At 70.0% G+C, this 26113-nt stretch overlaps 2 protein-coding genes across 3 annotated transcripts; one reads left to right on the forward strand and one right to left on the reverse strand.

The window, feature by feature from the left end:
* Positions 1 to 1311: 1311 nt before the first annotated feature.
* Positions 1312 to 18931, reverse strand: SHROOM4 (shroom family member 4). 2 transcript variants are annotated; one of them, XM_067304470.1, is made up of 10 exons: positions 18733 to 18931; positions 12121 to 12272; positions 9983 to 10114; positions 7099 to 9286; positions 6672 to 6733; positions 5478 to 6111; positions 4428 to 4891; positions 4036 to 4216; positions 3531 to 3803; positions 1312 to 3420 (listed from the first exon to the last, which is right to left on the reverse strand). In XM_067304470.1, the coding sequence occupies exons 1-10, from the start codon at positions 18856 to 18858 to the stop codon at positions 3151 to 3153; spliced, it is 4482 nt and encodes a 1493-aa protein (XP_067160571.1). In that variant the 5' UTR covers positions 18859 to 18931; the 3' UTR covers positions 1312 to 3150. The 2 variants fall into 2 exon arrangements, with proteins under 2 accessions (XP_067160571.1, XP_067160570.1); XM_067304469.1 differs by lacking the exons at positions 1312 to 3420; positions 3531 to 3803; positions 4036 to 4216 and having other exon boundaries at positions 4440 to 4701; positions 4786 to 6111.
* Positions 18932 to 24506: 5575 nt separating this feature from the next.
* On the forward strand, positions 24507 to 26113 carry BMP15 (bone morphogenetic protein 15). Its single transcript, XM_067304448.1, has 2 exons — positions 24507 to 24810; positions 25317 to 26113. The coding sequence occupies exons 1-2, from the start codon at positions 24507 to 24509 to the stop codon at positions 26111 to 26113; spliced, it is 1101 nt and encodes a 366-aa protein (XP_067160549.1).

Consider the following 26113-nt stretch of genomic DNA (forward strand, 5'->3'; position numbering starts at 1 on the left):
GTATGCGTGCGTGCTCACCCGCAGGTGCAGGCATTCACCTGTGCGTGTGCTCACACACGTGTGGATATGTTCACCTGTGTGGCCATGCGTTCACACATGTGCATGCTTCCAGCCAGGCGTGCACATGGTTCCATGCATGTGCCCACACTTCCCCGGGTGTGTGCTCACATACACTTGCATGCGTTCAGCCAGGTGTGCGAGTGAGCACAGGCGTGTGCATGCACGCCCCCGTGTGCCTGTGCCAGCTTGCATGGGCCACGTGCTCAAACGCATGTACGTGCACCCACCAATGTGTGCCTGGGCCCACCCACACGTGCAAGTGCTCAGTCATGTGCATGCATCCACCCGTGTGTGTGCATGTGTGTGTGCGTGTGCATGTGTGTGTGCAAGTGTGTGCACCCCCCCATGTGTTCACCTGTGTGCATGTGCTCACACGCGTGTGCTGGTGCCATCCAGCGGCCAGCAGCGACCTTGCACCACGGCTCCCCAGCAGCCTTGGCCATGTCACGCATGTGCCTCGGCCCTGGCATGGGGCTGCCTGGCATGGGCAGGGGATGCCAGGCCAGGCCATGGCACCCTGCGCTGCAGCGGCAGGCGGTGCCCAGCCCCTGGCCTGCCCACTGGCACGCAGAGCCTGGCACCCAGGATGATGCCCAGACAGTGAGGGCACAGCGGCCATGCCCCGAGGTGCCACCCTGCCACGCTCCAGTGACTGAGGGCACCCCAGAGCCCCGTAAGCCAGCAGGACTGAGCCACGTCGGTGGTGGCTCTGCTCCAGCAGTGCCTTGGGGCCATGGGGACACCCCCTCACCCATGCTGCCCTGAACCTAGCCCGACTTAAAGCTCCCAGCTGGTATTTGTATCCAGTGCAGCCATGCACCCGGGCTTAATACAGCCCCCTGCCCACCCTGGGGGTTGCGGGAGCCAGCGATGCCACGGCAGTGAGCACCATGGGCAAAGCTATAAGTGGGAGCCCCCTCAGATGCTGCCTGTTTCCCCTCTGTGTGCACCTGGGAAGGGTCCAGGCACTGTCCCCTGCCCCAAATCAGCCTGGCATGATGGGCGCAGAGGACCCCGTGTCCCCCCTCCCAGGGTACGAGCAGGCCTTGGCTCCCGCTCTGCCAGGGTACCTGCTGCCTCTGCAGGGGGTCACTGGCGGGCGGCAGTGCCCCAAGGGGATTTGAGCTCAGCAGGGCCCGTCCGGCCCCCGCTGCAACATGCTCCCCACCCCGGCGGGCAATGACCATCCCCAGGGCCACCCAGCTGACTGCAACACGCTGGGACACGGCGACAAACCACGCGACACAGCTCGACTGGCTGTGCAGCAACTGCTGCTCCTTTAGTGTGTGAGAAGCCCAGCGGCACTTGACGAGAGGCAGCAAGCCACGCTGGCACCGGCGCGCTCCCTCCTGGCGAGCGCCCGTGCTGCTCAGCGACCGCACGCCGAGGGTCAGCAACGCGGCGCCCGCCTGACAGCAGCGTATTGTATCCCTTCCGCACACCCCGAACCCTGCTGGGTGCTCGTCAGGGGGGGTCCAGCCACGCATGGGCACTCTTTGGTCCTAGCAATGGTCCCGTGCGGGCACGGGTGGCAGCTGAGATGAGGGACACGTGGGGGAAGCAGCTCCTGCCAGGCAGCGCACGAGGGCCAGAGCTGGGCAGGCATCAGGGAGTAGTGTCCAACGGGCTGGAGGGGAGCTGGGGGGCTCAGCACCCTCTGCCAGCAGAGCTATGAGGGTGTGTGGGCACCTGTGGGCACCCAAGGCGCGTGGCCAGCTGGCTGAAGGCTTGCAGGGGGTTCAGCTGGCGCAGAAGAGGCAGCCCAAGGAACAAACCCTCGGGGCGATGGAGCCCCCCTCCTCACTGCCGCCAGCTCTGGCGCCCAGCCGTGGGGCCACGGGCTTTGTGGGGCAGGCGGCTGGCACTGCTGGTGCCAATGGGGCTGCCGTGCCTGGCTGCAGCAGCCCCGGCAGTGCCAGGAGTCGCCCCACAGGTGCCACTTCTGCCCTTCTGCAGGTCAGAAGTGAGGACCCAGGGTGAGGTTTAAGTGCTATTTTTGGATGCCAGGGCAGGAAGGGGCACAGGGAGAGAAAGGGGCAGGGGGGGCATGAGCCCTCTTTGGTCTCTGCAGGGGTTTTTTGCTGTCTGGCCATGGCTGGGCGGACCCTGTGCCAACCCCACCCATGGCAGCGGTGCCCACAGCCCTATGCTGTGGCAGGGCACGGTCCCCCCGGGCACCCATCCCCACGTCCTCTGGGGGCTGCCGTGCCCGTGAGGCCCCAGCCATGCCAACCCCGCTGAGTCCCGCATGCAGCCCCGCACAGGGCGCTGTGCCTGCTGCAGGGCTGGCAGGGAGCGGGTTAAGTGCCCGCTGGCCAGAGCCATTGTTTCTGACACAATGGAGAGGAAGAGGATGCTGGGGGCTGAGGCAGGTCCCCAGCACATTCCTCCAGCTCCGGCTGGGCAGATGGATGGAGCTGGACAGACTGACCGGACAGAGAGAGAGGACAGTTTAACCCTTGCAGGCACTGCTTGATGATGCCCTGTGGCATCTCTGGGTTTTAAGGCACATGGTGCAGCACCAGCCGTGAGATGGGCACCGGCGTCCAGGAAAAGGAGGGGGATGCAGCCAGGGTGGGCAGAGGCAAACCAGGGTGCGGGGTCCGTCCCTTCAGCATCTGGGCCCTGGGGCGACAGATGCTCCTTGCCCAGGACTGCTCCGTGGCACCAAGACCCCTCCCCTGCTGGTGCCCATGGCTGGGGTTAAGTCCTGGTGCCCCCTCCCCTGCTTGGCAAAGTAGAAAAATAAATAATCTGCAGGGGATGGACAGACAGACACAGAGAGAGCCAGCAAGGGGCTGGATCTGCTTTGGTAGCGCGGCTCTCCGTGCCACGGGGAGGACGGTGGGCGACAGGGGCAGGGCGCTGTGAGCGCCCCTCCGTCGCCCCGGCCCCAGGAACCCTCTGGCTCTGCTGGGGCTGGCCCAGCTGGCAGCCAGACACGACCCCCATTTGGGGGGCAGAGAGGCACCCGCGGTCTGCGGGGGCCTCTCGCTGCTACAAGGTGCTGGCAAGCTCAGAGCGTGGCCACTGGCAGAGACGAGCCTGCGCTGCCCAGGCAAGGGGAGGCCGGGTGGCCTGGGCATGGGGCTAACAGCCCACGGGGGCCTGGCCTAGACTCTCCCGGAGGCAGCGGAGCTGCTCCTGGCCCAGTTTGATCTTCTCCTCCAGCTCCCTCTGCTCAGTGATGAGGGCCGACTTCATCTTGACAAAGTGCTGGTAGTCCTGCAGGTGCTCGTCGCGCAGGTACCGCGCCACCATGGCGCCCACCGCTTTCTCCCGCCGCCCCACGTGCTCCTTCAGCTCCTTGGCGTCCTCCAGCTGCGCTGCCAGCTGCCGCTTCTTCTCCCGCAGGGCCAGCTGCGGGCAAGATGGGCAGCATTGGAGGCCTGGTGCTTGCCCCAGCCCCGTGGGCCGCTCTGGTGCCCACCCACCCCCCCTGGGTGCCCCCCGCCCCGGCGCAAGCCCACCTTGTCCTCGGCGGAGGTGTGCGGCCCCAGGCTGTTGAGCGCGTTCTCCACGCGGGCCAGGCGTCCCGAGAGGGAGAGCAGCAGGTTCACCACCTTGTCCAGGTCGCCCACGAAGAGGCGGTACTTGTCGAACTCGCCGGGTGTGCAGAGGGCCTGCAGGCGGGCTGCCACGTCCTCCCCCAGCGCCCCGTTGGCGCTGATGTCCTCCTGCAGCCCCCGCTGTGCCTCCTGCAGCACCGACAGCTTCCGGCTCAGGCTCTCGATCAGCTGCATCTGCGGGAGCAAAGGGGTCAGAGGCCCCTGGACGCCTGGGCTCCATCCCCACGCCAGGGAGGGGCAGGGAGCAAGGACCCTGGGTCCCCCAGGAGGCTGAGCTGCTGGGCAGCACAGTGGTGCCAAGCCACCCTGCTCCTGCTCGGCAGGCACAGAGGAGCGAGGGTGGCCGGGTGCTCCCCCCGGGTCTTACCCTGCACCCCGCCTCCAGCCCGAGCAGCGCCTGCTTTACCTTCTTCTCTGCCAGCTCGTGATCCACCTCGTCGTCCTCCGAGCTCCCCTCCACCACCTCCGGCAGATCCTTCATCTTGTTGAGCAGCTCGGCTTTGCCCGCCGACGTGTTGTAATATGCGGAGTAGGAGGTGGGGCTGGCGGTACCCCCGGGGGGTGGCGAGATGGGCTCAAACTCCGGCCTGCGAGGACAGCAGCCCGGCTGGGGCGCTCGGTGCTGGGGGAGCGCGGCCAGGGCCCCGGTGCGCTGGGCTTCCCCAGGCCGCCCGCAGAGCGGCAGCAGGCAGGAGCGCGGGGAAAACCGGGGCCGTGTGCTCCCGACGCCGCCGGGGCTCTGCCCACCCTGGCGCCGCCCCGGCAGCCCGCGGGGGCCGAGCGCCGCGCCAGCCCTACCTCTCCTGCGCCGCGGCCTCCAGGCGCCAGTCCTGCTGGAAACGGTCCTTCCAGGCCTGCCGGTCGCCGCTGGCGAACAGCTCGCCCATGAGCTCAGCAGCGGTGACCAGGCTGGCGGGTGGCACGAGGATGCCGGCGAGGGAGCGGTCCCTGCCCGCCACGGCCCACATCAGCTCCTCCGAGTTCATGCGGCGGGGCTGGGGCCGGCCCGCCGCGCTCGCCCGGCAGTTCGCTCCCTCCAGCGCCTCCGGGCTTGCCTCCGGCTCCTCGGCGGCTGCGGGGAGAGGAGAAGGGCCGGTGTGAGGGGCAGCCCTCGCCAGCGCAGCCCCGGGGCTCGGGGCAGGCGGGGAGCACTCACCCGCGCTGCAGGGGCTGGCCCAGCCGCGGTCCTGGCTCCGGCCGACCCTTTGGGGCTGCTCCTCCTTCTCCCAGGGGGGTCTCGCCTTGGCCCGCTCTTCGCCAGCCTCGTCCGACCTGCGGACGTGAGCCCCGCGGGGCGCCCGCGTCAGGGGCGCCGGCAGGCCGCAGCAGCTTCCCTGCCAGCCCGCTGGCACGCGAGGGTGACGGGACCCCGGCGGGCCATGCCCCCTCCGTTGCGGGAAGCCAGCAGCGTGAAGAGAAAAGTCGGGGAAACTCCCCTCCCACGAAAAAGCACGCGCCCTGCCACAGCCGGGGGCGCCGAGCGCTCGGGCGCAGGAGCATAGACTCCAACGCCCGGCAAGCAGGAGATAAAACGCTGTGGGTCGAAAGGGCCCCTTGTCCCCAAAATCCACCATGCGCCCAGGAACCCTGGCAGGCAGGGCAGGACACGGGCAGGGGAGCGACCGGGGCCAGCACTGGGCAAGGAGAACCCGGTACAAGGACTGCTCTCTGCCGAGGCCTGCGGTGCCAGAGCAGGACCAGGGGAGCCCCCAGCACCCGCTCCAGCCCCCCGCGGGGACCTGGCAGGGCCTGGCACGTTCCTGGGGTGGCGAGGGCCTGCCAGCACCACCCGGCACCGGCCGACAGGCCTGTGGCCTTGCTCCATCCCACGGTTCGCCAGGGCAGCACGACTTGCCTGCAAAGGTCGGCGGTACCGGCATCAGGCTCTGGCGTCCTCCGGAGCGAGCTGGGGCCGTAGGGGCGGGAGCTGGGGTGCTCCGGCGGGGGCCAGGCGTCCGCCGCGTCGGCGCCGTGCCCGCGGGACCTGCCCGCCTGCTCCGCGGGGAGGCTCCGGGAGCGCTCCCGCACCACCTCGGCGATGCTGCGGGACAGCACCCGCGGCTGCTCCAGCGCCGCCGCCGCGCCGTGCCCGGGGCCGTCCGGCGGGAAAGGCTGCTGGTGGGACGGCCGGCGTGGCCTGTACTTCTCCCAGTTGGGGGGTGGAGGCCGGGGGGGCGGCGGGCCCTTCTTTTTGGGCGGGCCGGCAGGCTCCGGCTTGGCGCGGGGAAGCTCCCTCCTGTCCCTGCCCCGGGGGCTGGGAGGCTGCAGGTTGAGGTGGCTCTCGGAGAAGGCCCTGCCCCGCAGCGGGCGCTGGAGGGGCTCCGGAGGGCTCTCGGGGGAGCGGGCCGGCCGGTCGCCGTCCCACGACAGGTCGTGCGTGGACGTGGCCCTGTAGCACGGTGGCCACTCCTGCTCGGCGTTCTCGAAGCACGGGCGGAAGGGGCCGAACCTCGGGAAGCCCAGTTTGTAGCGGGAGAGCTCGCTGGGGAGGCAAGAGGACACCCACCGCCCCCAACACCGTCACTCACCGCGGCCCCCGGCCCCGGCAGGGGAAAGCAGCCAGGCTAAGTGGGCAGAGCACCACCGGCAGCCTGGCCGGCAGGGCACCGCCTGCCCCTGCCTCAGTTTCCCCGGCTGTTGAATGGGGGATGGCAGCACCCAGCTGCTTTGGCGGGGGAAAGGCGCTGCGTTAAGGGAGGAGAGCTACGGCTGTTAGGTGCTCCTCAGCCTGGGCACCCGCACCTCCCCTGCTCCCCGGGGAGCACCTCCACACCTGCACCCCTGGGCCCCCGCCCGCCCCAGGACGGGTCCAGAGCCGCCCTCTGCAGGTGCGGCCAGCGCCTTAACGGGAGCCCATAGCACGTCGCGACGCAGAAGCACAGCGTACGCCAGCCCGCGCCCGCCCGTGCCCGAGGGCCCCGCGGGGCACCCGGCGTGCCGAGCTGGCGACTCCGTGCCGCTCTCCTCGGGGCAGGCGCCTCGGGAGGTTTCCTGCCGAGCGGCACACGCGCCCTCCCGGCAGTCCCCCACCACCGCGCTTACCTCACGGACTGGCTGGTTTTCCTGTTTATTGCCGGAGGCTCCCACTCGTCCAGAGGAAATTCCTAGGCGGGGGAATCAGACAGAGCATGAACGGCAGGATCAGCCCTCCCTCCAGCACCCGGGTGCCTCCCCCAGCTGCGCACAGCTGGCCAGGGGCAGGATGAGAGCACTGGCGTGGGCATCGTGCCGGTGTTGCATGTCCCAGGAGAGGGGCACGGATACAGATGAAGTGCGGCTCCCGGTGCCACAGGTCCCACCGAGGCCCACAGGCACAGTGCCGGGCGCGTGCGCCCAGGAGGGACAGGCGCTGCTGGGACCCCCAGCAGCCCTGGGTGTCAAGGAGAGGGCCCAGGGCACCCAGCTGCGAAGGCACGTCCGCCAGGAGGACGCGGGAGCGCGCACGGCCTGCTCGCAACGGCTCACTCACCGGAGGGAGGGCTTTCCGGGGCGACCACGCGTCGCTCTCCTCCCGCACGGCGTGGGAGGACGGGCAGTAGCAGTCGGAGCAGCGTGCCCAGGAGGGCGGCGGCGGGCAGCGGCAGCCGTGGCCGCGGGGCAGCAGCGAGGGGCACAGGTCGCCGGAGCAGTAGCGGCAGGGCTCGCGGAGCACGGGGCCCGGGCCCCCGTAGGCGTAGGGGAAGGCCCGCAGGTACTCGAACTCCCCGTGCCGCGCCAGCGGCTTGTAGTAGGCGGGCTGCTCCCGGCAACACTCGGCATACGGGCCAGCGGAGCCGGGGCGAGCGGGCGAGGGCGGCCCATACGGCTGGTCGAGGGACAGGCGCCGGGAGTCATGGCGCTCGGTGCCCACGGGCTGGAAGGCGTTGGGCTCGCCTGCCTTGGGCCTGTAGGCGCTGGGCTTGACGTGCCGGGCGGGCAAGGGCCGGCTGCTCTCTTCGAAGAACCTGCGCCGGTCGGCGAAGGGCAGCAGGACAGCTTCATCGCCGGCCCGCAGCGGGGACCCCGGTGCCTCCTGCACCTTGCCGTAGCCCTCTGGCTCCCGGGGGCTCGGAGACCGCTGCGGCTGCAGCTTGCGCTCGGGAGACCAGCGCCAGCGTCCCCTGCCCGCCGGCGGCGCCCGCTGCCTCTCACGCTCGGGGGACGGCGGCCCTTTGGGGACAGGCGCCAGCTCGGGGGTGGCGGTGTCTTGGTCACCCATGCAGGCGGGATGCCCGCCGTCTTCACTTGGCGCGGGGCTCAGACGCTCCGCTCGGGCCCGCGGCCCCTCCGCGCAGCCGGGCACGCCGGGCTCCGCGGCCTCGTCCGCCTCCTCCACGGGCTCCTCGCCGCGCAGCAGCGCTGCGGAGCCCCTGCTCTTCTGCAGCTGGGCTTTCCGGCGCTGGATCTCGTTGCGCAGGTTGGTGGCGAAGCGGTCACTGCGGCGCCGCATCTGAGCCGAGCGGTGGTGAGGGGCGCCTGCTCGCCGGCCCCCTGCCCGGCCCTCCTTGCCTTCCTCCTCCACCAACGTCTCCATGCTGTGAGCCGGCGTCAGGCCGCCGCCGGCCGGCTCACTGCTGAGCCCACAGGCTCTCGGCGGCTCCGGGCAGCAGCGGTAGGGCGGCAGGCGATGGTACATCTCCTGGCAGCGCGGGGGGTTCGCGGCACAGCCACCGGGTGCCTCGGGGGCCCCCACGTCCCCAGCGCCTGGCGCACAGCCGCCCTCCAGTCGGTGCTCTGTGTGCAGTGGGGACAGGGTCCAGCGGTGCCCGTCGTGGGCTGGCGAGGCTGGCGAGGCTTGCCCACTGCTGCCCGCACCCACGCGCAGGCAGCGCAGCTGGGAGGCCAGCAGCTGCTCCGGGGCGCTGTGCCGGTGCAGCGCGTGGCAGCTGAGGGGAGCCAGCGACGGGCTGTCACCTGCCGTTTCTGGCCCGGTGTCCGGTGCTGGGCGCCCGCTGCTGTCCTCGTACAGCCGGTCCCCACGCACGTGCTCCACGCTGTCCTCCAGGAGCTGCTCAGTGCTGGCCAGGCACCGCTCCGGCGGGGAGCTCAGCATGTAATACTGCTCGGAGGAGAGACGGTCCTTTGCATGCCCAGGATATGCCCCTGGCATCTGCCCGCAGGAGCCCTCCAGGTCCTTGTCGCGCTGGCACAGGAAGGTGTCGGAGATCCACCTGCACTTGTTCTGCAGGGAGTCAGCCGGCACGGAGGCGCGGCGCCGCTCCGCGCCGCCGGCCGGGGATGCCCGGAGGCTGTCTCTCCTGACGGGCGGCTGGGGCGGCGCAGGCACTCGCCAGGAGCCTGCCGGGCTGCTGTCACGTGGGCACGGCTCGGGCGCGGGGTGCCGGCTGGTGCGGCCAGGCGACTCCGCACCGTCGGTGCCCGTCTGGAGGTAGCGCCCGTCCGGATGCTTGCAGGGGGCCAGGCCCTGGAGGATAGAGTCGGTGGAGGACGTCTCCTCGGGACGGAGGGAGAGGGCGCAGTCAGAGGTGTTGGAGCTGGCGGAGAAGGAGCTGTAGGCCGAGTCCCGCTTGTTGTGGTACAGGGCCTGGTCAACAGGCGAGGGGTTCCCTTCGTAGTAGGCCTGGCTGGGCTGGTCCAGGCTCTCCATGCTCCCAATGGAGCTGCTCTTGTCCGTGCTGCAGTGCCGGGACAGCGGGTTCCACTGCAGCGACAGCTCGCTGCCGGCCACAGGGCGCTGGCGTTAGCGGTGCCTGCAGCCCCCCAGCCCTCTTCCCCCTGCCCAGCTCCCCTGCCAGCCACGAAACGCCCCCTGCCCCTGCGACGGGCCTGGCGGGCACCGCCGCCGCCTTTGCACACGCAGGATGCCCAGGGCACGGGGCCGGGCGTGACTCTGTCTGCCAGCCCACCCTGGCCCGCGGGGTCTGCCCGGCTCCGGCCGGGGGGGGCGCTGGGATTCATCAGCTTCTCGCTGCCTCCGGCAGCAGCCACCACCCCTTCCTGCAGGGAACTGCGAGCCCGAGAGCAAATAGCAGGGGGAGAGGACGCAGGGGGCCAGGGCAAGCGACCCCACGGCCCGGGCTCCTTTGGGTCTGTGTCTCCAGGCCCCAAAGGCTTCAGGGCTGGGAGAGGCAGGCTGAAAGCCTGGCCCAGGCTGGGGGGGCACCCATGCTGCCAACCTGCCCCGCTCCCCATGGCCCAGCTGGGCACAGCAATACCCCTCAGGCCACCAAGGCAGGACACCAGGGGGATGCCCAGCAGTGGTGTGGGGCACCGGCAAGGGGCAAGCAAGCAAAGGACCTCAGCAAGAACCACCCCAGGGTTCCCCGAGCCCTCCCACCCCGTTGCAATGGGCCAAGAGGGCACCCCTTGTCCCCCTTCCCTTCCCACGTCCCGCAGCCGCCCCACGGGCTCACCTGACATCACATCCCGAGGGCCAGGAGAGGCTGAAGGTGTCAGCGGGGCAGTGCATGGCAGTGGCGTCGGGACGGAGCTCGGAGAGCTTGGCCATGTGCCAGGAATGGGGCCGGAGAACGGGCACGTTCCTCCTGCCAAGAGCAACAACGGGAGAGGACAAGAATGGGGAGGAAGCCGGGCCGAGGAACCGGGGCTGAAGTCACTTCCTACAGGGCTTCCTGTCCCCCCCAGGCCAGCACCCGCCCGAGGGGGGACGGCAGGGAAGAGGAGGGTCCGGCTCCAAGAGCGCCTGGCTCCGGAGAGAAGGCGGGGGCGCCCCACAGGCCTGCTCCAGCGGTTGCCCCGCTCTGCCGGGGCTCCCCCACCTGCTCCCAGCTGCACTGGCATCCCCTGGCCCAGGCGAGGGGACAGCCCGGCACTGCCTGGGCGCCTTGGGAACCGTGGGAAGGGGAGGCTTGAGTCTCTTCCTAAAGTGTCCTCGGTGCCAGCTTCAACAAGGGACCAAGCTAAACATAGCCCCAAATCAGCTCCAGGGAGACAACCTTCGCCTGAGCAATGACCCAGCGGGCAGAGGGCCATGGGGCATAGTGTGCCGGGCCATACAAGGAGCCCTGCTGGCCACTACCTCAACTTGCTTCTCCTGCAGCCCAGCACAAATTTGAGCCCCCCAGAGCTTCAGCTGCTGGAGCCATAGTATTTGACCGCATCCATGGACACCACCGGCTTTTTGCACTTAGAAGCATGGTACAATGTGGCAAGTGGGCAGCACTCCCGCCCTGCAGGGTTGGTCTCCAGCATGACGTTACATGCCAGGCATCCTGCAGGGCTTCACGGCCTCCTCTCCCAGCTCTTTGTGCCCGCGCCATTCCCCCACGGCCACACCTTTGGTGGGCATTGCTCCAAAGGGCGTCCCAGCCTGGGAAGGTTTGCCTCAGAAGAGAAAAAGCAGGGCAGTGCCCTCCAAAGGGACCTTGGAGACACCTCCATGTCCCCACCACAGGCTTGACCTAGCTCCTAATTCCTCGGCGGGCAGACACAGGGGTTCCGTCGGTGTGGATGGGGACAAGGGACCAGGCGGTCCATCCGTGGACCTCCTTCTGCCCAGGGCCTAAAAAGTCTGGAGCCCGCAGCACCTACAGCAAACGCAGGGCAGCACAGTGCCCCCGGGCAGGGAGCCTGCTGCCAGCTCCGTGCCACCACCAGCGCCAGGCAGCCCCAAGGCTCGTGGCACCCTCGTCCCCCCACGCGCCCAGGCAGCGGTGTCCAGCAACGCTGCCCGAACACGCGGGCAAATGCTGCCCCCCAGATCCAAAGGACCGACCGCAGCAGCACCATCGCCAGCCTCGGAATGAGCCAAGCAGGCGCAGAGGATGCCAGGGAGGAGATGCCAGGTCCCTGTGGGCAGGACCAACAGGCCCGCGGCAGGCGAGATGAGCAGGGCAGAGCTCAGCTGGGTGCCTGTCCCAGGCATGAGGGCACAGCTGGGGGGGGGAGCGGAGGGGCCTGGGGGCACAGGGGTCCCTCCCTGCCCCAGGGCCCCCAAACTCACCATGGATGAGGCTGAATCCTGCCAGCCACCAGCGGCACGACCCCGTGGCCCCCTCCGCCACCCCGGGGCGCTGCCCCAAACCGCAGCAGCCTCTCCGTGTCCCGGGAGCGGCCGCCCAGGCGTGGGAGCCGGCGATCAGCTCCGCGGCGGCCGCGGGAGTGAATCCGGGCAGCTGGGACGGCGGCGGGGGGGCCGCGGCGAGCAGCCCTGCCTCCCCTTCCTTCCCCAGGCGGCCGGCGCAGGGGCGGGCGCCGGGAGGCGGCAGGAAGGGAGAGGAGCGAACGAGCCCAGAGATAACGCCCAGGCATTGCGAGAGGGACGGGAGCCCGCGCTCTGCCCCCCGACACGGCTCCAGGCCCTGGGGGACGGGGGGGGGAGCTCCGCACCACCTCCCACCCCCACCCCAGGGCACGGGCAGCAGGGTGCCAGGGCGTGCGGGGTGCTGTGCCCTCCCTCTGCTCCAGCTGGGGGGACGGGGACCTGGCTGCAAATAGCACCCAGCCAGGGTGCCCCCCAACACCCAGCCTGGTCCCCTTCCCACCCGCGGCGGGTGATGCCCCCCCGGCACCCGCCCGCAGCGCTGCCGACCTGCGGACGATCATCTTCAGGGTGCGGTAGGAGCCCTTGATGAGGATGAGGGCCTCCTGGCGCGACCCGTACAGCGGGGTCCCGCTGATGTTCACCAGCTCGTCGCCCGGCTGCAGCTTGCGGGACAGGGCCGCCTTCCCGCCATCCTCCACCTGGGTGACAGAGATGGGTGTCAGCGAGGGGCACAGCCTTGGACAGGGCACCCGGGGCACCCCCAGGTTGGGAAATGTTCCCCCCACCAAAGCATGTTCCCATGCTTGCTGGGATGGTGCCCCCATCCTGGGGCGCGGTGGCCAGAGGAGAGCATTGCAAAGGGAGCTGCCAGCCAAGGCGCGCCCCAGCACGGCGAATCCAAACCCCCAGCACCCGTCAAGCCCGCCATGCCCGCCCTGGCACCCCCAGCCCCCCAAAACGCCCTGTTACTGCAATGCTTTTCCTGCCAAGCAGTGCCCCTGCCCCGGCAACACGAGCCGAGGTCCCGCGTGCCCCGGAGCCTGCTTGGCACCCAGCGGCCCCCGTGGGGAGGGTGCCCCCATGGCCCGGCTCACCCCTCTCCCGTGGGCTGGCGGCGCAGGGGTCTGGTGATGGGCGGAAAATGGGGCGCCCCTCTCTGCGGGTACCCCGCCGCTGCCGCGAAGAGCCTGGCGGATCTGCTGCGCCGAGTGGCCCGCCGGGCTCCCCTCCCCAGCCCGGTCACATGAATTTCTGAGCAAATAAAGGGCATTGGGGGAAGAAGAAAAATGTCCCTTCCCAGCAGATTCCCCCGCAGGCGCGGGCAGCACAAGGGCCCTTTGTCAGGCGCAGATGCCAGCCCCTGGCCGGCACGCTGAGCCCCCCGCTCCCCACCGCTGCCTGCGCACGTCCAGCCCTGCCGCGGGGAGCCGGCAGAGCCCGGGCGCGCCACGCGGGCGAGCAGGCGTTTCGGGCCCAGGCTCTTCCAGGCTCGGCGGGGCCGCCAGGATGCCGTGAAGTCGTGCGCGGGGCTGTTTGTGCCCCAGCGGCGGCCGCCAGGTAGGTGCAGCCACGGGCAGCCCTGGCACAGCGGCTGCTCGAGGGAGGGAGGGAGGGAGGGAGGACAGGCAACCTGTTTCTGGGGCTTGGCACGCACTTCTGGCTTTCCTGCCAAACCCGCTGCTTTGGAGGCACCGGGAATCCCCGTGCCCAACCCCTTGCACCCCATAGTTGGTGCCAGGCTGTGGGGGGCTAAGGCACAGCGGGTAAGACAACCAGGCAGCATGGAGCTGGGCATGCCTTAGTCTCTGGCCGGTGCCAGCTCCGGCAGCAGGACACCAAGGGCTTCCCAGTGCAAGCAGAGGGCACGGGGCAGCAGAGCTATCTGCACTTGCTCTGCTTCCCTTGTGCCCCTGGCACAGCAGGGGGATGCCGGGCCTGGGGAAGCGCTGGCACAGCTTCACCCCCCCCGAAGCAGAGAGGAGCCCAGGGGCCAGGCTCTGAGCACCAGGCCGAGCTCAGCTCCCTGCCAGGCACAGTCCACCCAGGATGCGGCCCGAGGCCATCTGCCTGCTCCGCTGGGCCAACAGGGCAGGGCAAAAGCCCAGAGCAGGCAGTTCCGGGACAAGCCCAGCATGCACGGAGCCCCCGCCACCTGCCCCAAGCCTGATGCTGGGGCTTTTGGGCACAGGGGCACCAGGCACTGCACAGACGCCCAAACTCACTGCCTCAAGGGACACACATGCCTCTGGCACCCCTGGCCAGGGCATGGCTGCCAGTCACCCCTCAGGGCTTGCACCACCCGCAGCAGCTCCCGGGATGCGCGTTCATGGGGGGCAGTGCCCAGGGATCCCCCCCAGGACCCTCCATGCCCTGCCCAACTATGGGACCCAGACCTGGCTGGATCCTAAAGCCACCCCCAGGGTGACATGCAAATCTGGCAGGGCCCTGTGCCAGGACTCCTGCATCCATCTCGCTTTTGGGCTCCCCCAGCCTGTCCTGGCGCTCTCAGCCCAGCGGAGAAACAAGCTCTGCCCGCGGCACCCGCAGCCTCGTCGCTGAAGCCACAGCCTGGGCGGCAGCCAGGCCCCCAGGCTTGGGGGCAGCTGCAGCTCCCAAGCAGCCTGGCCACCCTGCACATGCCCTGGGGCACCCGTTCCCAGCGCTGGCATGCAGCGGGGGGGGGGGGGGTCCCCCTGCCCATGGGCAGGGCTGGCACCTGGAGGAGCTGGGAAAGGGCATCCCGGGGCAATGGGGCAGGAGGCACAGGGCAGGCAGCCTGGCCGCTGCCCGCTACCTTCTCTCCACGGCCATCTCCCTCGCCAGCTCAAAGGCGGCAAGAGCCAGGCTTGCCCTGCCTGGCACAGCCATGGCCAAAACGGGCCAGGTGTCCCCCACACCCTGGGGCCACAGGGGCAGAGCTGCCTGTCTTTGCTCCCGGAGACCTGCCGAGTGCCAGGCACCTCCGCTCAGTGCCCCCGGCTTGGCAGAGAGCAGCGTTTGGTGATGCCCTGGCTGCTGGCGCCGCTCGAGGCTCCCCTGGCACTGCCAAGCTCCCCGCGGCTCCCCCTCCTCTACACTGGGACAACCCTAGTTTTGTCCCCGTGGGTGGCACCCCATCCCCAGAGCTGGTGGCAAGCCAGTGCTGGCACAGACCTGAGTCCCCCGGCATGGGCAGGGAGGGCAGGGACAGCGGGTATCCTGTGCCAGCCCCGGAAAGCTCCTGGCAGTGCCGTGGGAAGGCTGCCACAGTGACCACGGGGGTGCAGAGCCCGACAAGCCTGCCGACACAGGCAGGGTGCCCTCCTGCCCCGCGGCAGCCAGAGTCACGTGCCCAGGGCACAGCGCGCTGCCCCGGCACCGCCATCCCGCATCCTGCTCTGCCCAAGGGCTCCCGCTCCCAGCAAGCTCGCTGGAGCGCTCAGCTTTAACCCCCGCCATGCCAGGCCAGCTCACCGCTGACCCACTGGCCCCGATGTCGCCACGGTGGCTGCATCTCCCTGCCTTGGGCACGGAGGCCGGGCAGGGCAGACCACAGCTTCGCCCCTGTTTCCGTGCCCAGGAGCCAGGCCGTGTCTGGCATGGGGAAGTGCCCACCCCAGCCCGCCTGTCGCCGTAACGGGGCTGAGTCAGTGGTGACGGGGTGCCTGGCAGCAGGGCGCAGCCAGGGCCGGAGCTGCGTCTGGGACGCGGCGTGCGCTGCGACAGGCGGGTAGGGCGCAGAGCTGGCATCTCCAGCCAGGAACTAAATCTGGCACAAACAACTCCTTGTTCTGCCTCCGCCACCGATGAACTCAGCCCTGGCAGCCAAGCCTTGCTGCCTGCTGGGCCTCGCCTGGCTAGTCCTGCTCTGGGGCATTTCCCCTGACGCTGCCCCTCCGTGTTCACACTGGGCCCTAACGGTGGCACTGCCATACCCCTTTCCCCAGCATTCCTGTAAGCAGCTGGCCAAGCCACATGCAATGCTGCCAGGGCACAGGGGGAGTTGGAGGGGGACTGGAAGCAACCTCAGCTACTGCCCTATCTCTGTCCTTTCCCCACCAGTTCCTGGCACTGCCAAGGGCAGGGCTGAGCACATGAATGGAGCTGGGTGGCAGCAGCCCTGTCACGCTGCCAGCGGGCACACCAGCCCTCCTGCTCCGGGCACCAGCAGCGGGCAGGGTGGGCATCGGCAGGCCGACAGGACTAGCTGCCTGTCCAGGGGGGACTTTGCTTGAAAGGGGGGACAGCCACACCGGTGCCCAAGCCATGCGTGCCATGCCACCGTGCAAACCTCCCACCCTGCACCGTGCCACACCACGGCAGCGCCAGCGTCCAGGCAGCACGCAGAGCGACCAGCCGCTGCGCCAGCCCCACCGCGGGGCTCTGCTTGGAGGAAGGAATCCCAGCCGAAGCGGGATCGGAAGCCGAGCTCGCTCTCCGAGCGTCGGGACGCCCCCCCCCTTTCCGGCGCGGGGCCTGGCGCTCCCCCCAGGCTGCGGGCAGGGGCTGCCCCCTCCCCGCACGCGCCGGCACGCACGCACCTCTGCAGGGCCGCGCCGGCAGTGGGGCCGACGGCGGAGCCGGGCGCCCCGGGGGACTCTGCCCTGAGCGCACAGAGCGCTGGAACAAACCCCCTTTGTCTGCAGAGGCACACGCGGCGGGAGCGGCCCCGGCGAGGGAGCGCGGGGGGCCCGGCACCCCCCGGCCCGGCGCCCACCCGGGCTCCGCAAGAACCGCCCTGCTGGGGGGGCGGCAGCGGGGCCGGGAAGAGCCCAGGGGAGGGCTAGCACGGAGCAGCTCCGGGCTAGCGGGAAGCTGGAGGAAGCGTGCCCAGCCCACCCTGCTCGCCCCCAGACAGGGCGTCTGCCTCGGCCCTTCCCCGGGACCCCCGTCCCTTCCCCAAACAGCCGCAGGAGGTAGGCCAGCACCCAAGCCCCCAGGACGAGCTCACGCACCCCAGGACCAAGGTGCAGCATGGGCACCGGTCGCCCCACAGCCTGGCATGGCACCCGGGCCCAAGCCGCCCGCGGCGACACCCCGGGGTGCAGGGCAGAGACCCAAGCTACTTTCCCAGCTCCCCCAGGCAAACCGCGCCGCCCGCGTCTGCGTCCCCGCGGAGGGTGCGCCGGGCCCTGCACGCAGCCGGCCCGCTTCGGGGCGGGCCAAGAGCCCCGAGACGAGCCCCAGGGCGGCTGCGGCGGGGCCCGGCACTGCGAGCCGCCTTGCCCCCGGCAGCGGCAGCTGGGGCAGGCAGGCGGCCAAGCACCCCCGCCGCCGGCCATGGACCAGGGATGGGGTCAAGCGGGGTGGGTCGCCCCTGCCGGCGCTGCCCAACGGGTGTGTGAAGGGTCCCCCAGCGGAGGGTGCTGCCCTCACTGCAACCCCGAAGCGGACGCGGGCACGGGGAGCGGCGAGGCCGGGGAGCGGCGAGGCGCTGCTGCGACCCGGCCGCTCGCCCCCACCCCGGCGGCGGCAGAACGGACCCAGGCGTTCGGGCCCAGCTCCTCCCTTCTGCCGGCACCGCACCCAAGGCAAACCCGGATCCGGGCCGCAGCTGAGCCGAAGCGCATCGGGGAGGTGGGGGCCAGCCAGCGGGCCGCCCCCCGTCCCGTCCCCGGCCGGCGCCTGGGAGAGGGGGCCGCCCTCCGCGCCGGCCCAACGGATGTGCCGGAGGAGTTTCTTCCTGCCGCCGGGCCAGGGCTGTCCCTCCGCTCCACCTCGGCCCCCCTTTGCCCTGCATCGGCCCCGTGACTTGAGACAAGGCTGCGTGCGAGGGGCCCGTCTCGGCCACCGCTGCCGCGCGCCCCTTGCCTCCGCCGTGCCCCACGGCAGCCCCCCGCCACCCCGGGCCGGGCAACAGGCTTCTGCGGCAAGGCTGCTCCCACCCCAGTGGCGACGGGAGCGGGGTGGCCCGGCAGAGCCGGGGGGATCTCATCACGGAGACCCCAAGTCCCGCTCACCCCGTGCCAAGGCACCATCCTCGGCGGGTGCGGGCAGTGCTGCAAAGCCGCCAAGCGCTGCCGTCCCCACGAGGCTCCCGGGGGGCTGCCGGGCACCCTGAGCCCCACGAGCCGCACAGGGGCTGGAGCCCGGCACCCAAAGTGGGGGGCAAAGGCAAGGCAAGCCGTCACGCTGCCCCACCGCCGGGTGCCCCTGCAGCAGCTGGGCGCCAGAGCGGGGATGGGGAGTCGGGCCCCTGTGGCACCCCTCTGGGCACAGCTGGCCACGCTGGGAGACCCCCAGCCGCACCGCACCGGGGCGCAGGAGGGAGCAGGACCCGTGTCCGGGCACCCAGGGAGCAAGTCGGCAGCAGCAGCCTCTCGCCGCGGGAGCCCGCTGGGCCCCGGGCAGGGCCGGGGCAGGACGGGATGGGGTGGGCCACCTTGCCCGCCCCCGGCCCAGCGTGCCAACGGGGCGGGGGTGGCACCCGGGTCCCAATCAAGCCCAGCCTCCGAAACCAGATAACCTCCAGCGCCACGGCAGAGCCTCCGTTCCAGGGAGGAACCAAGAACTGCGGGAGGCTGGCGCCGATGCCCCCGAGCCGGGGACTGACCCTGGCGCCCCTCCACCCACGGACTGCCCCGGTGGGGGGAGCCAGCCCCTTTGCCCACCACCCGGGGACCCCCCGATGGGGGGAGCCGGCCCCGGCACCCCTCCACCCGGGGAACCCCCGATGGGGGGAGCCGGCCCCGGTGCCTCCTACCTGGGACCGCCCCGGCGGGGTTGGGGGGACCGGCCCCCATGCCCCCCCACCCGGGACCGCCCCGGCGGGGGGAGCCGGCCCCGACGCCCCTCCACCCAGGGAACCCCCAATGGGGGGAGCCGGCCCCGGCGCCCCTCCAGCCGCGGAACCCCCAGTGGGGGGAGCCGGCCCCGGCGCCTCCTACCCGGGACCGCCCCGGCGGGTTGGGGGGGGCCAGCCCCCATGCCCCCCCACCCGGGACCGCCCCGGCGGGGGGAGCCGGCCCTGACGCCCCTCCACCCGGCACCGCCGCGGCCCGCCCGGACCCCCGCGGAGGCACTCGCCGAACAAAGAGGGCGGCGGGCGCCCCGTCGGGGGGGGGCGGCGGGGCGGGCGCGGCGCGCGCCCCGCTCGGCCGGGCCGATGCCCCGGCGGGCGGCGCCCCGGCGGACGGCGCCCCCTGCAGGCTGCCCCGGCGGCGGCGGCGGCGGCCCTACCTTGGAGACGATGAGGGGCTCGCCGTGCTCCAGCCCGCCGCGCAGCGTGAAGCCCCAGGGCGCGCCGCCCTGCAGCTGCACATGCACGTACTGCACGGCGCCGGGCCGGCCCTCGGCCCGCTCCATGGCCGCTACCGGCCCATCGCCGCCGGCCCGGCCGCTCGGCCCCGCGGAGGAAATGACACCCCCCGCCCGCCCGCCGGGGCGGCTCGGCGGGGCGGGGCGGAGCGGAGCGGGTCGGGCCGGGGCGGGCCCAGCCCGGCACCGGGGCCGCCCCGGCGCGGCCAATGAGGCGCGGGGGGGCGGCCCCGCTCCGCCCGGCCCGGCCCCGCTCGGCTCGGCTCGGCCCGGCGCGGCATGCTTAGGCTCGGCTCAGCTCGGCCTGGCCCCGTTGCCTCGGCTTTGCCCATCGTGGCTTGGCTCGGCGCAGTGTGGCATGCTAAGGGGGGTGGCCGCGGTTGGGCTCGGCTCGGCCCACACGGTTCAGCTCCGCTCGGCTTGGCTGGGCACGGTGCAGCTGGGTCTGGCTCAACCCGGCAGAGCGGGAGGGCTGGCACAGCACAGCGGGGTCCGGCATGGTTCGCCTCCAGCTCGCCAAGGCCAGTTCAGCATGGCGTGGTTTGGTGCGGCTTGGCTCAGCCCGGCTCTGCACGGCCCAGCCCGACTCAGCTGGGCTCAGCACGGCTGGCGCAGCGTGTGTTTGGCTCAGCACGGCCGGGCTCGGCTCCACAGAGTCGCGGTGCTGGTACCACCCAGCCCGGCCTGGCTGGGGTGTGCACACATGTGCACAAGTAGAAGGTCCACGTGTGTGCATGACTCAGGGGGGCTTCCACAAGTGGTTGCAGCAACCTGTGCATGTGCAAACGGGGGATAAGTGCACACGTGCACACACCTGTGCATGAGCAGGGTGTCCCCACGTATCTGAACGAGGCGCATTCACACGCAATTGCAGGCAGCGTTCACACACGTGTGTGTGAATAGGGTGGCATCCGTTGCAGGAGCATTCACATAGGTGGGAGCGGGGTTTTTCCACGTGTGTGCATGACTGGGCTATTTGCCTGCGGTGGCAAACGGGGCAATGTGTGAGCTAGAGTATTCCTGTGGGTGTGCAAGGGGAATTGCATGGCTGTGAATGAGGCAGGGTGCTCACACATGCGTATCTACATGCGTGAGGGTGCTCGTGAGTGCAGGCGAGTGGGGGGGCATTCACACGGGCTTGCGTGCGTGGGGAGCCCCATTTACACCCGCACGTGGGAGGACTCACATGTCCGAGGGTTGTGTGGGAAGGCATTCGCACACATGCACAGGGCAGGGTGTTCAGAGGCAGGTGCCGGCATGTGATATTCAGCCGCAGGGGTGCAAGAGCTGCCCCCTACTTTGAGCCTGGCCCTGTGATACCAACTGGGGGGGAAGCACCATATGCCTGCCCTAAGCACTTGGTCCCCTGTCCCCTGCACAGTGGCGGGGACAGGGTGATGCAACAGCAGCCAGAGCTCCCCAGGGCAGAGGGGTGCCCTGGAGCACCCCGCCCCAGCAATCACGCTGGCGCCCTGAGCCCTGCTGCTGCTGCCTGCAGGCAAGCACACGCTCCCGGTTCCCGTCTGGCCTGCCCCGCTCCGGCCCCCACCCTGTGTCTCCCGGGCTGCCACCCCAAGGGACGGGACGGCGTCCCCAAGGCAGCAGGGTGGCGGGGAAGCGGCCTCCCTCAGCGCTGCGCTGCGCCGGGCTGCTGCCCGCTGCCACCATGGGGCAGAGAGCACCCAGGGGCCTCGGGGCCATGGGGATCATCTGCCGTGTTTGCCCCTTTGCCAGCGCAGGAGTCAGGCTCCCGTCCCCACACCTGGAGGGTGGATGGGTGCCCCGGGGCACGTGGCTTTTCCCCGCTGGGGCCGCTGCCTCTTCCGGGGCCCTCCTCGGTGGCGGAGCTGTGCCATCCCCACGGGAACCGTGGCCCTTTGGGGAAAGGGAGGCAGAGGAAGGAAGTGGCAGCGAGGAGGAGGATGGCTGCTGCAGGCCAGGGGGGTGAATCAGCGGCTGGTTCCCGAAGGCAGCCCAGGAGTCCTGCTCCACCCCTTCCTGCCTGCGGCCCAGCGCTCTTACTCATCGCCTTCCCAGACTAAATAGCTGTGCCTGGAAAGCTCCCCGCCGCCAGGAGAGCCTCCCGGCCCTCCACCCTGGGCTGCCCCGCGGGCCTGGCAGGCGCAACGCTGCAGCCCGGCCCGCCTGGCCCCGGCGTCTGCAGGAACGTCCCGGCTGGCTCCAGCCCGCTGCCGGGGGAGCAAGGCACCCGGGAAGGCAGGAAAGCCCCAGCTCTGGAAGAGGGGCTGAGGCCGAGCGGAGCTGAGCACGGTGCTGGGCAGAGCGCGGCACCGTCCTTGGGATGTGCCAGCCTCTCCGTGCCTGCCTGGGACCCTCAGCTTGGCAGCTGGCTCTGGCCAGGGGAGCAATCGTCAGCCCCCCAAACAAGATTTTGGAGGAGCCTCCCAGGGTACCAAATCGCAGAGGGTGGGCTCATCTTCCTGAGCCAGCAGGCAGCCTTTGGGGATGCTCAGCGCCTGCGCAGGAAGAATCCCTGGGTTTTCTCTCGGCAGCCCATGTCCTGCAGCTCTGGTCACAGCCAATGTCGGGGCTTGCTGCTGCCTGTCCCCGTGGCATCAGGGCATGACAGGCCACGGGTGCAGCTGTGGAAGCCAGCGCAGCCCATCGCCCTGGCGCATCTCCTGGCTGTGACCCCAGTGGGCGCAGACTTGCAAAGGGAGCAGCCTTCGGCCCAAGCTCAGGTGCCAATCCTGCACCCATGGTAGCCACAGCAGAGCTAGTGCAGGGCTGAGATGTCTGCCAGGAGCCAGGCAGTGCCACACAGTGACCACTGGGTGCTGGATGCACCCTGCTTGCCATGGACATTGGCGGTGCAGGCACATCCTCTTGGCTAAGGGAAAGGACAGGCATATCTTGGGCATGATGGATCTCCTCCCATGATCAACATCCGAAATAGGCCAGTCCTGTTGCACCTGAAAAATGCCATATCCTGTTTCATATGTCAGCTTTGGGAAGGGCTCTTACATTTCCCCTTCTCCAGGCCAGCTCATGGAGCTGCGCAGAATAAGCCCTCCCCAGGCCCATGGCAGAAGGCACTGGGATCCCAGCCTGGGCTCCCGACAAAGGGCACCGCGGCTCTGGGGCCCTCGGCACCTCCCTGGGAGGTGTCTGCTGGCAGCCGCTCTCTGCTCAGCCCATTGTGATTTGGGCCAGGAAATGTTTTCTCACACATTTTGCTCCTGTTTAATTTTGGTCATTTGCCTTTCACATGGCCAAGAAAACCAAGGGGTTTCCAGTTCCCTGACTAGCTCAGAGATGTTGCGTGCTCTGCTCCATTTGCATCAGGTGCAGACAGAACAGGCTGCCAGAGTCCCCTGGGAGCAGGGGGATCTCTGGGGTATTTGCAGCGCTGGATCCCGCTCATCACAGATGCACTCGTTCCCCTCCAAAGCAGGCTCTGCTTGGACAACCCCGAGATGCTCAGCTGCCGCCTCCAGCCCCTCTCTCCTGCCCAGTCGCAGGAGGGCAGGGAGGGTGCCCAGCAGGGTACTGCCTCCATCGGGCAGGCACCCTGCTGCTCATCGCCCCTGGAGAGCGAGGGCCTGGCCCTGCCTCCCCTCCTCCCCATGCCCCCGGCTCCGGCAGGCGGCTGGGTCCTGCCTGCACCTGGACTTTCCCCACATTTCGCTGGGCTCGACGGCCCCACCGCCCCGGGTGCCCTTCCCCAAATGAGTAACCAGGGCTGCCCAGCCAGGCGTGAGGGCTCGGTGCCCTGGCACGTCACGTGCACCCACAGCCCATTAAACACTGTGCCGCCCTCGCCACCCTGGCCCGGCGCACAAAACCCTGCCAGCATTTTGCGCTGCGCCCTCCTTCCATGCCCCCCATGCAGGGGAGGCTGGGTGGCACACGGGGCAAGTTGGGCACTGATGCAGCCCCTCACGCCCCCAGTGCCAGCACCCGTGGCACCTCTCCAGATCCCCCCAACCCTCCAATGCCAAGAAGGCAGCAGGCATCGTCCTAGCAATCCCTCTCCCTCAGCCTCAGGCAGGGGGTGGCAGAAAGACCCCAGAGCTGAGTTCCCTGATCCGGGGGAAGCCGAAGGCCTGGCAGTGCCCCCAGGCTGGGTACCCTGGCCCAGCCGGACTCCCTCCCACTGGGCTCTCTGTCACCCGGCCCCCATGTACGCGCTGCGGCTTGGTGCCACATGCCAGGCAGCACAAGGGATGGCCTCAGTTTCCCGGGCCCTGGCACTGCTGCTCTGGGCTGACAGTGCCCAGCGTGGCACACAGCCCCGGGCTGGTGACTCCGGTTTGAGGGGGACCCTTTCAGGAGCGGGACGGCGCTGCTAGGCTGGAGATGTCCTGCATGCTGGGGTGACCGTGCCTTGGATGCTCAGTCCTCCCCACCTTCCCTCCCGCCCCTGCAGGGCTGCTGGAGAAACCGAGGCACACTCCAAGCATTGGTGCTGCTGCCTGCAGGTCCGGAAAAGAGGAGGCAATCATGGGGCAGGCCAGGCCACTGGGGAGAAGGATGGGGGTGATCTTTCTCCCACCCTCCTGACTCCTCTTCCCACCTGGTCCGTGTCCAGAATGGCAGGAGCTGAGGGGGACCCCAGTGCCGTGGGAGGGGGGAGCTGTTGGAGGGGAGAGGGCAGCTCTGCCTAGATGGTGGAGCAGGAGCTGGGGAATCGGCTGAACCAGGCTTTCTCCTCAGCAGCAGCGGGTGGGAAGCTGCCCGGGGCCTGCCTGCCTCAGTTTCCCCATCCAAGGCAATGCTGCTGCTACCGTCTAAGCCCCGCTTCTCCCATCAGGCTACCCCGTCCCTCCCCATTCCCAGGGCTTGGTGCCCAATCTGCACCTTGTCTCCCAGATGGGGAAACTGAGGCACGGGGCAGCCTGGCTTTGCCTGGCCTATGGGTGTCCCAGAGCCAGTCCGGGAGCAGACCCGCAGGCTCTGCACCTGCTCTGGGCAGCAGATACAGACCCCCCAGGTTCACAGGATGTGTAGGGATGTGCTGAGCCCCTTGTCCCAGGAGTAAGGGGAGGATTGGGGAGGAGGAGGAGGGACAAGTCACCTGTCCTGCCCATGCATAGGGGCCCACACACTCCTCCTCCAACCTGACCCTTTCCAGAGCCATGGGAGAGCTGGCACAGGGCAGGGAGGAGCTGGATGCAGCTCTGGGTCCAGTGTGAGCATCCCATGGGGCTCCAGATCTAGCCTTCCCCAGGGAAGCAAGACGCTCCTGGCCCTTTAAGCCCTGATTGGGACCATGCCTTTAAAATGGGCCGTGGAGGCCCAGGCTCCTTTACCCTGCTGGATCAGGCTGGCGAGGAGCAGGTGGGCTGAGCAAGCTGGTCCTCCCCACCCCACCCTATCCCTGCCCCACAGTGCCTCCCTTCCCCCTCCCCAGTACTTTTAAGGCCCCCTTAGCCAGGCTCCTGTCCAGTTGGCTTTGCCCCTAGCCTAGGGGCTGGGTTTTAGTCCTGAATTTGCACCCCTTTTTGCAGAGAGAGGCCCTCCCTTTCTGTTGTTTTTTTGTTTTTTTTTTGCCGAGCTGAAGAGGTTGGCATGGATGCAGTGGCCTGAGAGCAGCTGGGAGCTCCCTGGGATCCCCTTTTGCTGGTGCCTGCTACCAGCTCTGCCTCTCTGGGGAGGAGGAGCATGACTGCAGGGATCCCCTAGATCCCGCCACTGACCAACCCTACCTTGCCCCACTCGCCCCCGCACTCGCCATGGGCTCACTCGGCCCCCTCGCCAGCCTGCTCTTCCTCGCCGCGCTGCTTTCCCGGGAGCTGGCCGCCCTGCAGGCACCGCCGGCCCCTGGCCCCTTGCCCCTGCTGCAAGCCCTGCAGGAGCAGGCACCGGGCGGCCGGGACTTGCGAGCGCTGCCAGCCAGCGGGCAGCCCCTGCGGTACATGCTGAACCTGTACCGGCGCGCCGCCGACCGCGAAGGGCGGCCCCGCCGCGACCGCGGCCTGGCCACCAACACCGTCCGCCTGGTGCGGGCGAGCTCCTCCGGGGGCCAGCCCTGGGCAGGTAAGGCGCCGCTGGGAGCGGGGGGCCATGTGGGGCGAGAGCCCCTCGGCAGGGAGGGCGGAGGCTGGCATCCGGCTCTTCCCCCCTGCTGGCGGTGCCCAGGCTCCGAGTGCCAGGGTGCGGTGCCGGGTGAGGGCACCCAGCCCTCGTCCCTGGGGTCCCCCTCAGCAGGGTGACGGGGGCAGCAGGCCATCCCGGACTTGGGGGTCGGGGGGGATATGGCTGTGAGCATTCCTGGCCTTGCGTGTGCTCCTGGTCTGGAGCCACGCCAGCGCCAAGGATGGGGACCGTCCTGGGCACTTCTGCCCTTGGCCCACCGCTGCGCTGCTCCCGGCCTTTCCCTGCATCGCGGGCTGGGAGACCGGGCTTTTTCCAGGCTCTGGCATATCCCGGAGGTAGGGCCCTGGGATCCCGGTGCTGCCGGGGGCTGTGCTGTGCCCAGGTACCACCTCGGTGGCAGTCCCCTCCTGCCCGGCCGCGGGGCGCTGACTGCTGCTTCCCCGCAGGTCGCTGGTACGCGCAGCCCCTCACCTACCGCCTGGAGGGCCGGCCGGCGGCCGAGCGCCTGCTGCGCGCCGTGGTGGCCTACCCGCAGAGCCTGCCGCTGGCCCACGGCCGCCTCCTGTGCGCCCTGGAGCTGGCGGCCGCCGGCGAGGCGCCGCCGGTGCTGCTCGGCCCCCCGGCCCGCCGGCCGCGGGGCTGGGCCGAAGCAGACGTCACACCGTACCTGGCGGCCGGGAACAACAGCGGGGCAGCCCTGGCGCTCCAGCTGCGGCACGTGTGCGTCCGGGCGGGCCGGGCGAGTGGCCGCAACGACACCGCCGTCGTCCCCAGCGAGCCCTTCCTCCTGCTCTACTTGAACGACACGCGGGCTGGGCTCCAGCCCCGGGCAGGGGGTCCCGGCCCCCTGCTGAGCCGCCGGGCCCGCGAGGCGGCCAACCTGGCCCAGGACCTCCCCGGCTACCTGCGGGACCAGGGGGGCGAGAAGAGCGACTGCTCCCTGCGCTCCTTCCACGTCAGCTTTGCCCAGTTGGGCTGGGACCACTGGATCATCGCGCCGCACCGCTACAACCCGCGGTACTGCAAGGGCGCCTGCCCCCGCCTGCTCCGCTACGACTACCACGCGCCCAACCACGCCGTGGTGCAGAACTTCGTCCACCAGCTGGTGGACGCCAGCGTGCCCCGGCCCTCCTGCGTCCCCTACCGCTACAGCCCTATCAGCGTCCTCATGATCGAGCACAATGGCGGCATCCTCTACAAGGAGTACGAGAACATGATCGCAGAGTCCTGCACGTGCCGGTAA

The sequence above is a fragment of the Apteryx mantelli genome, chromosome 13 (assembly GCF_036417845.1).
Source record: "Apteryx mantelli isolate bAptMan1 chromosome 13, bAptMan1.hap1, whole genome shotgun sequence".
NCBI lineage: Eukaryota > Metazoa > Chordata > Aves > Apterygiformes > Apterygidae > Apteryx > Apteryx mantelli.

What these genes read in the sequence shown, in the direction of transcription:
- SHROOM4 (XM_067304470.1), bottom strand. Translation starts at nt 18,858, where the DNA reads ATGGAGCGGGCCGAGGGCCGGCCCGGCGCCGTGCAGTACGTGCATGTG. An exon ending in AAAACCAGCCAGTCCGTGAG is followed by an intron (nt 6,112 to 6,671) that starts GTAAGCGCGGTG and finishes TTGCCTCCCCAG; the next exon opens with CGAGCTCTCCCGCTACAAAC. An exon ending in ACACCTCCGCCGAGGACAAG is followed by an intron (nt 3,421 to 3,530) that starts GTGGGCTTGCGC and finishes TCTTGCCCGCAG; the next exon opens with CTGGCCCTGCGGGAGAAGAA.
- BMP15 (XM_067304448.1), top strand. Translation starts at nt 24,507, where the DNA reads ATGGGCTCACTCGGCCCCCTCGCCAGCCTGCTCTTCCTCGCCGCGCTG. An exon ending in CGGGGGCCAGCCCTGGGCAG is followed by an intron (nt 24,811 to 25,316) that starts GTAAGGCGCCGC and finishes GCTTCCCCGCAG; the next exon opens with GTCGCTGGTACGCGCAGCCC.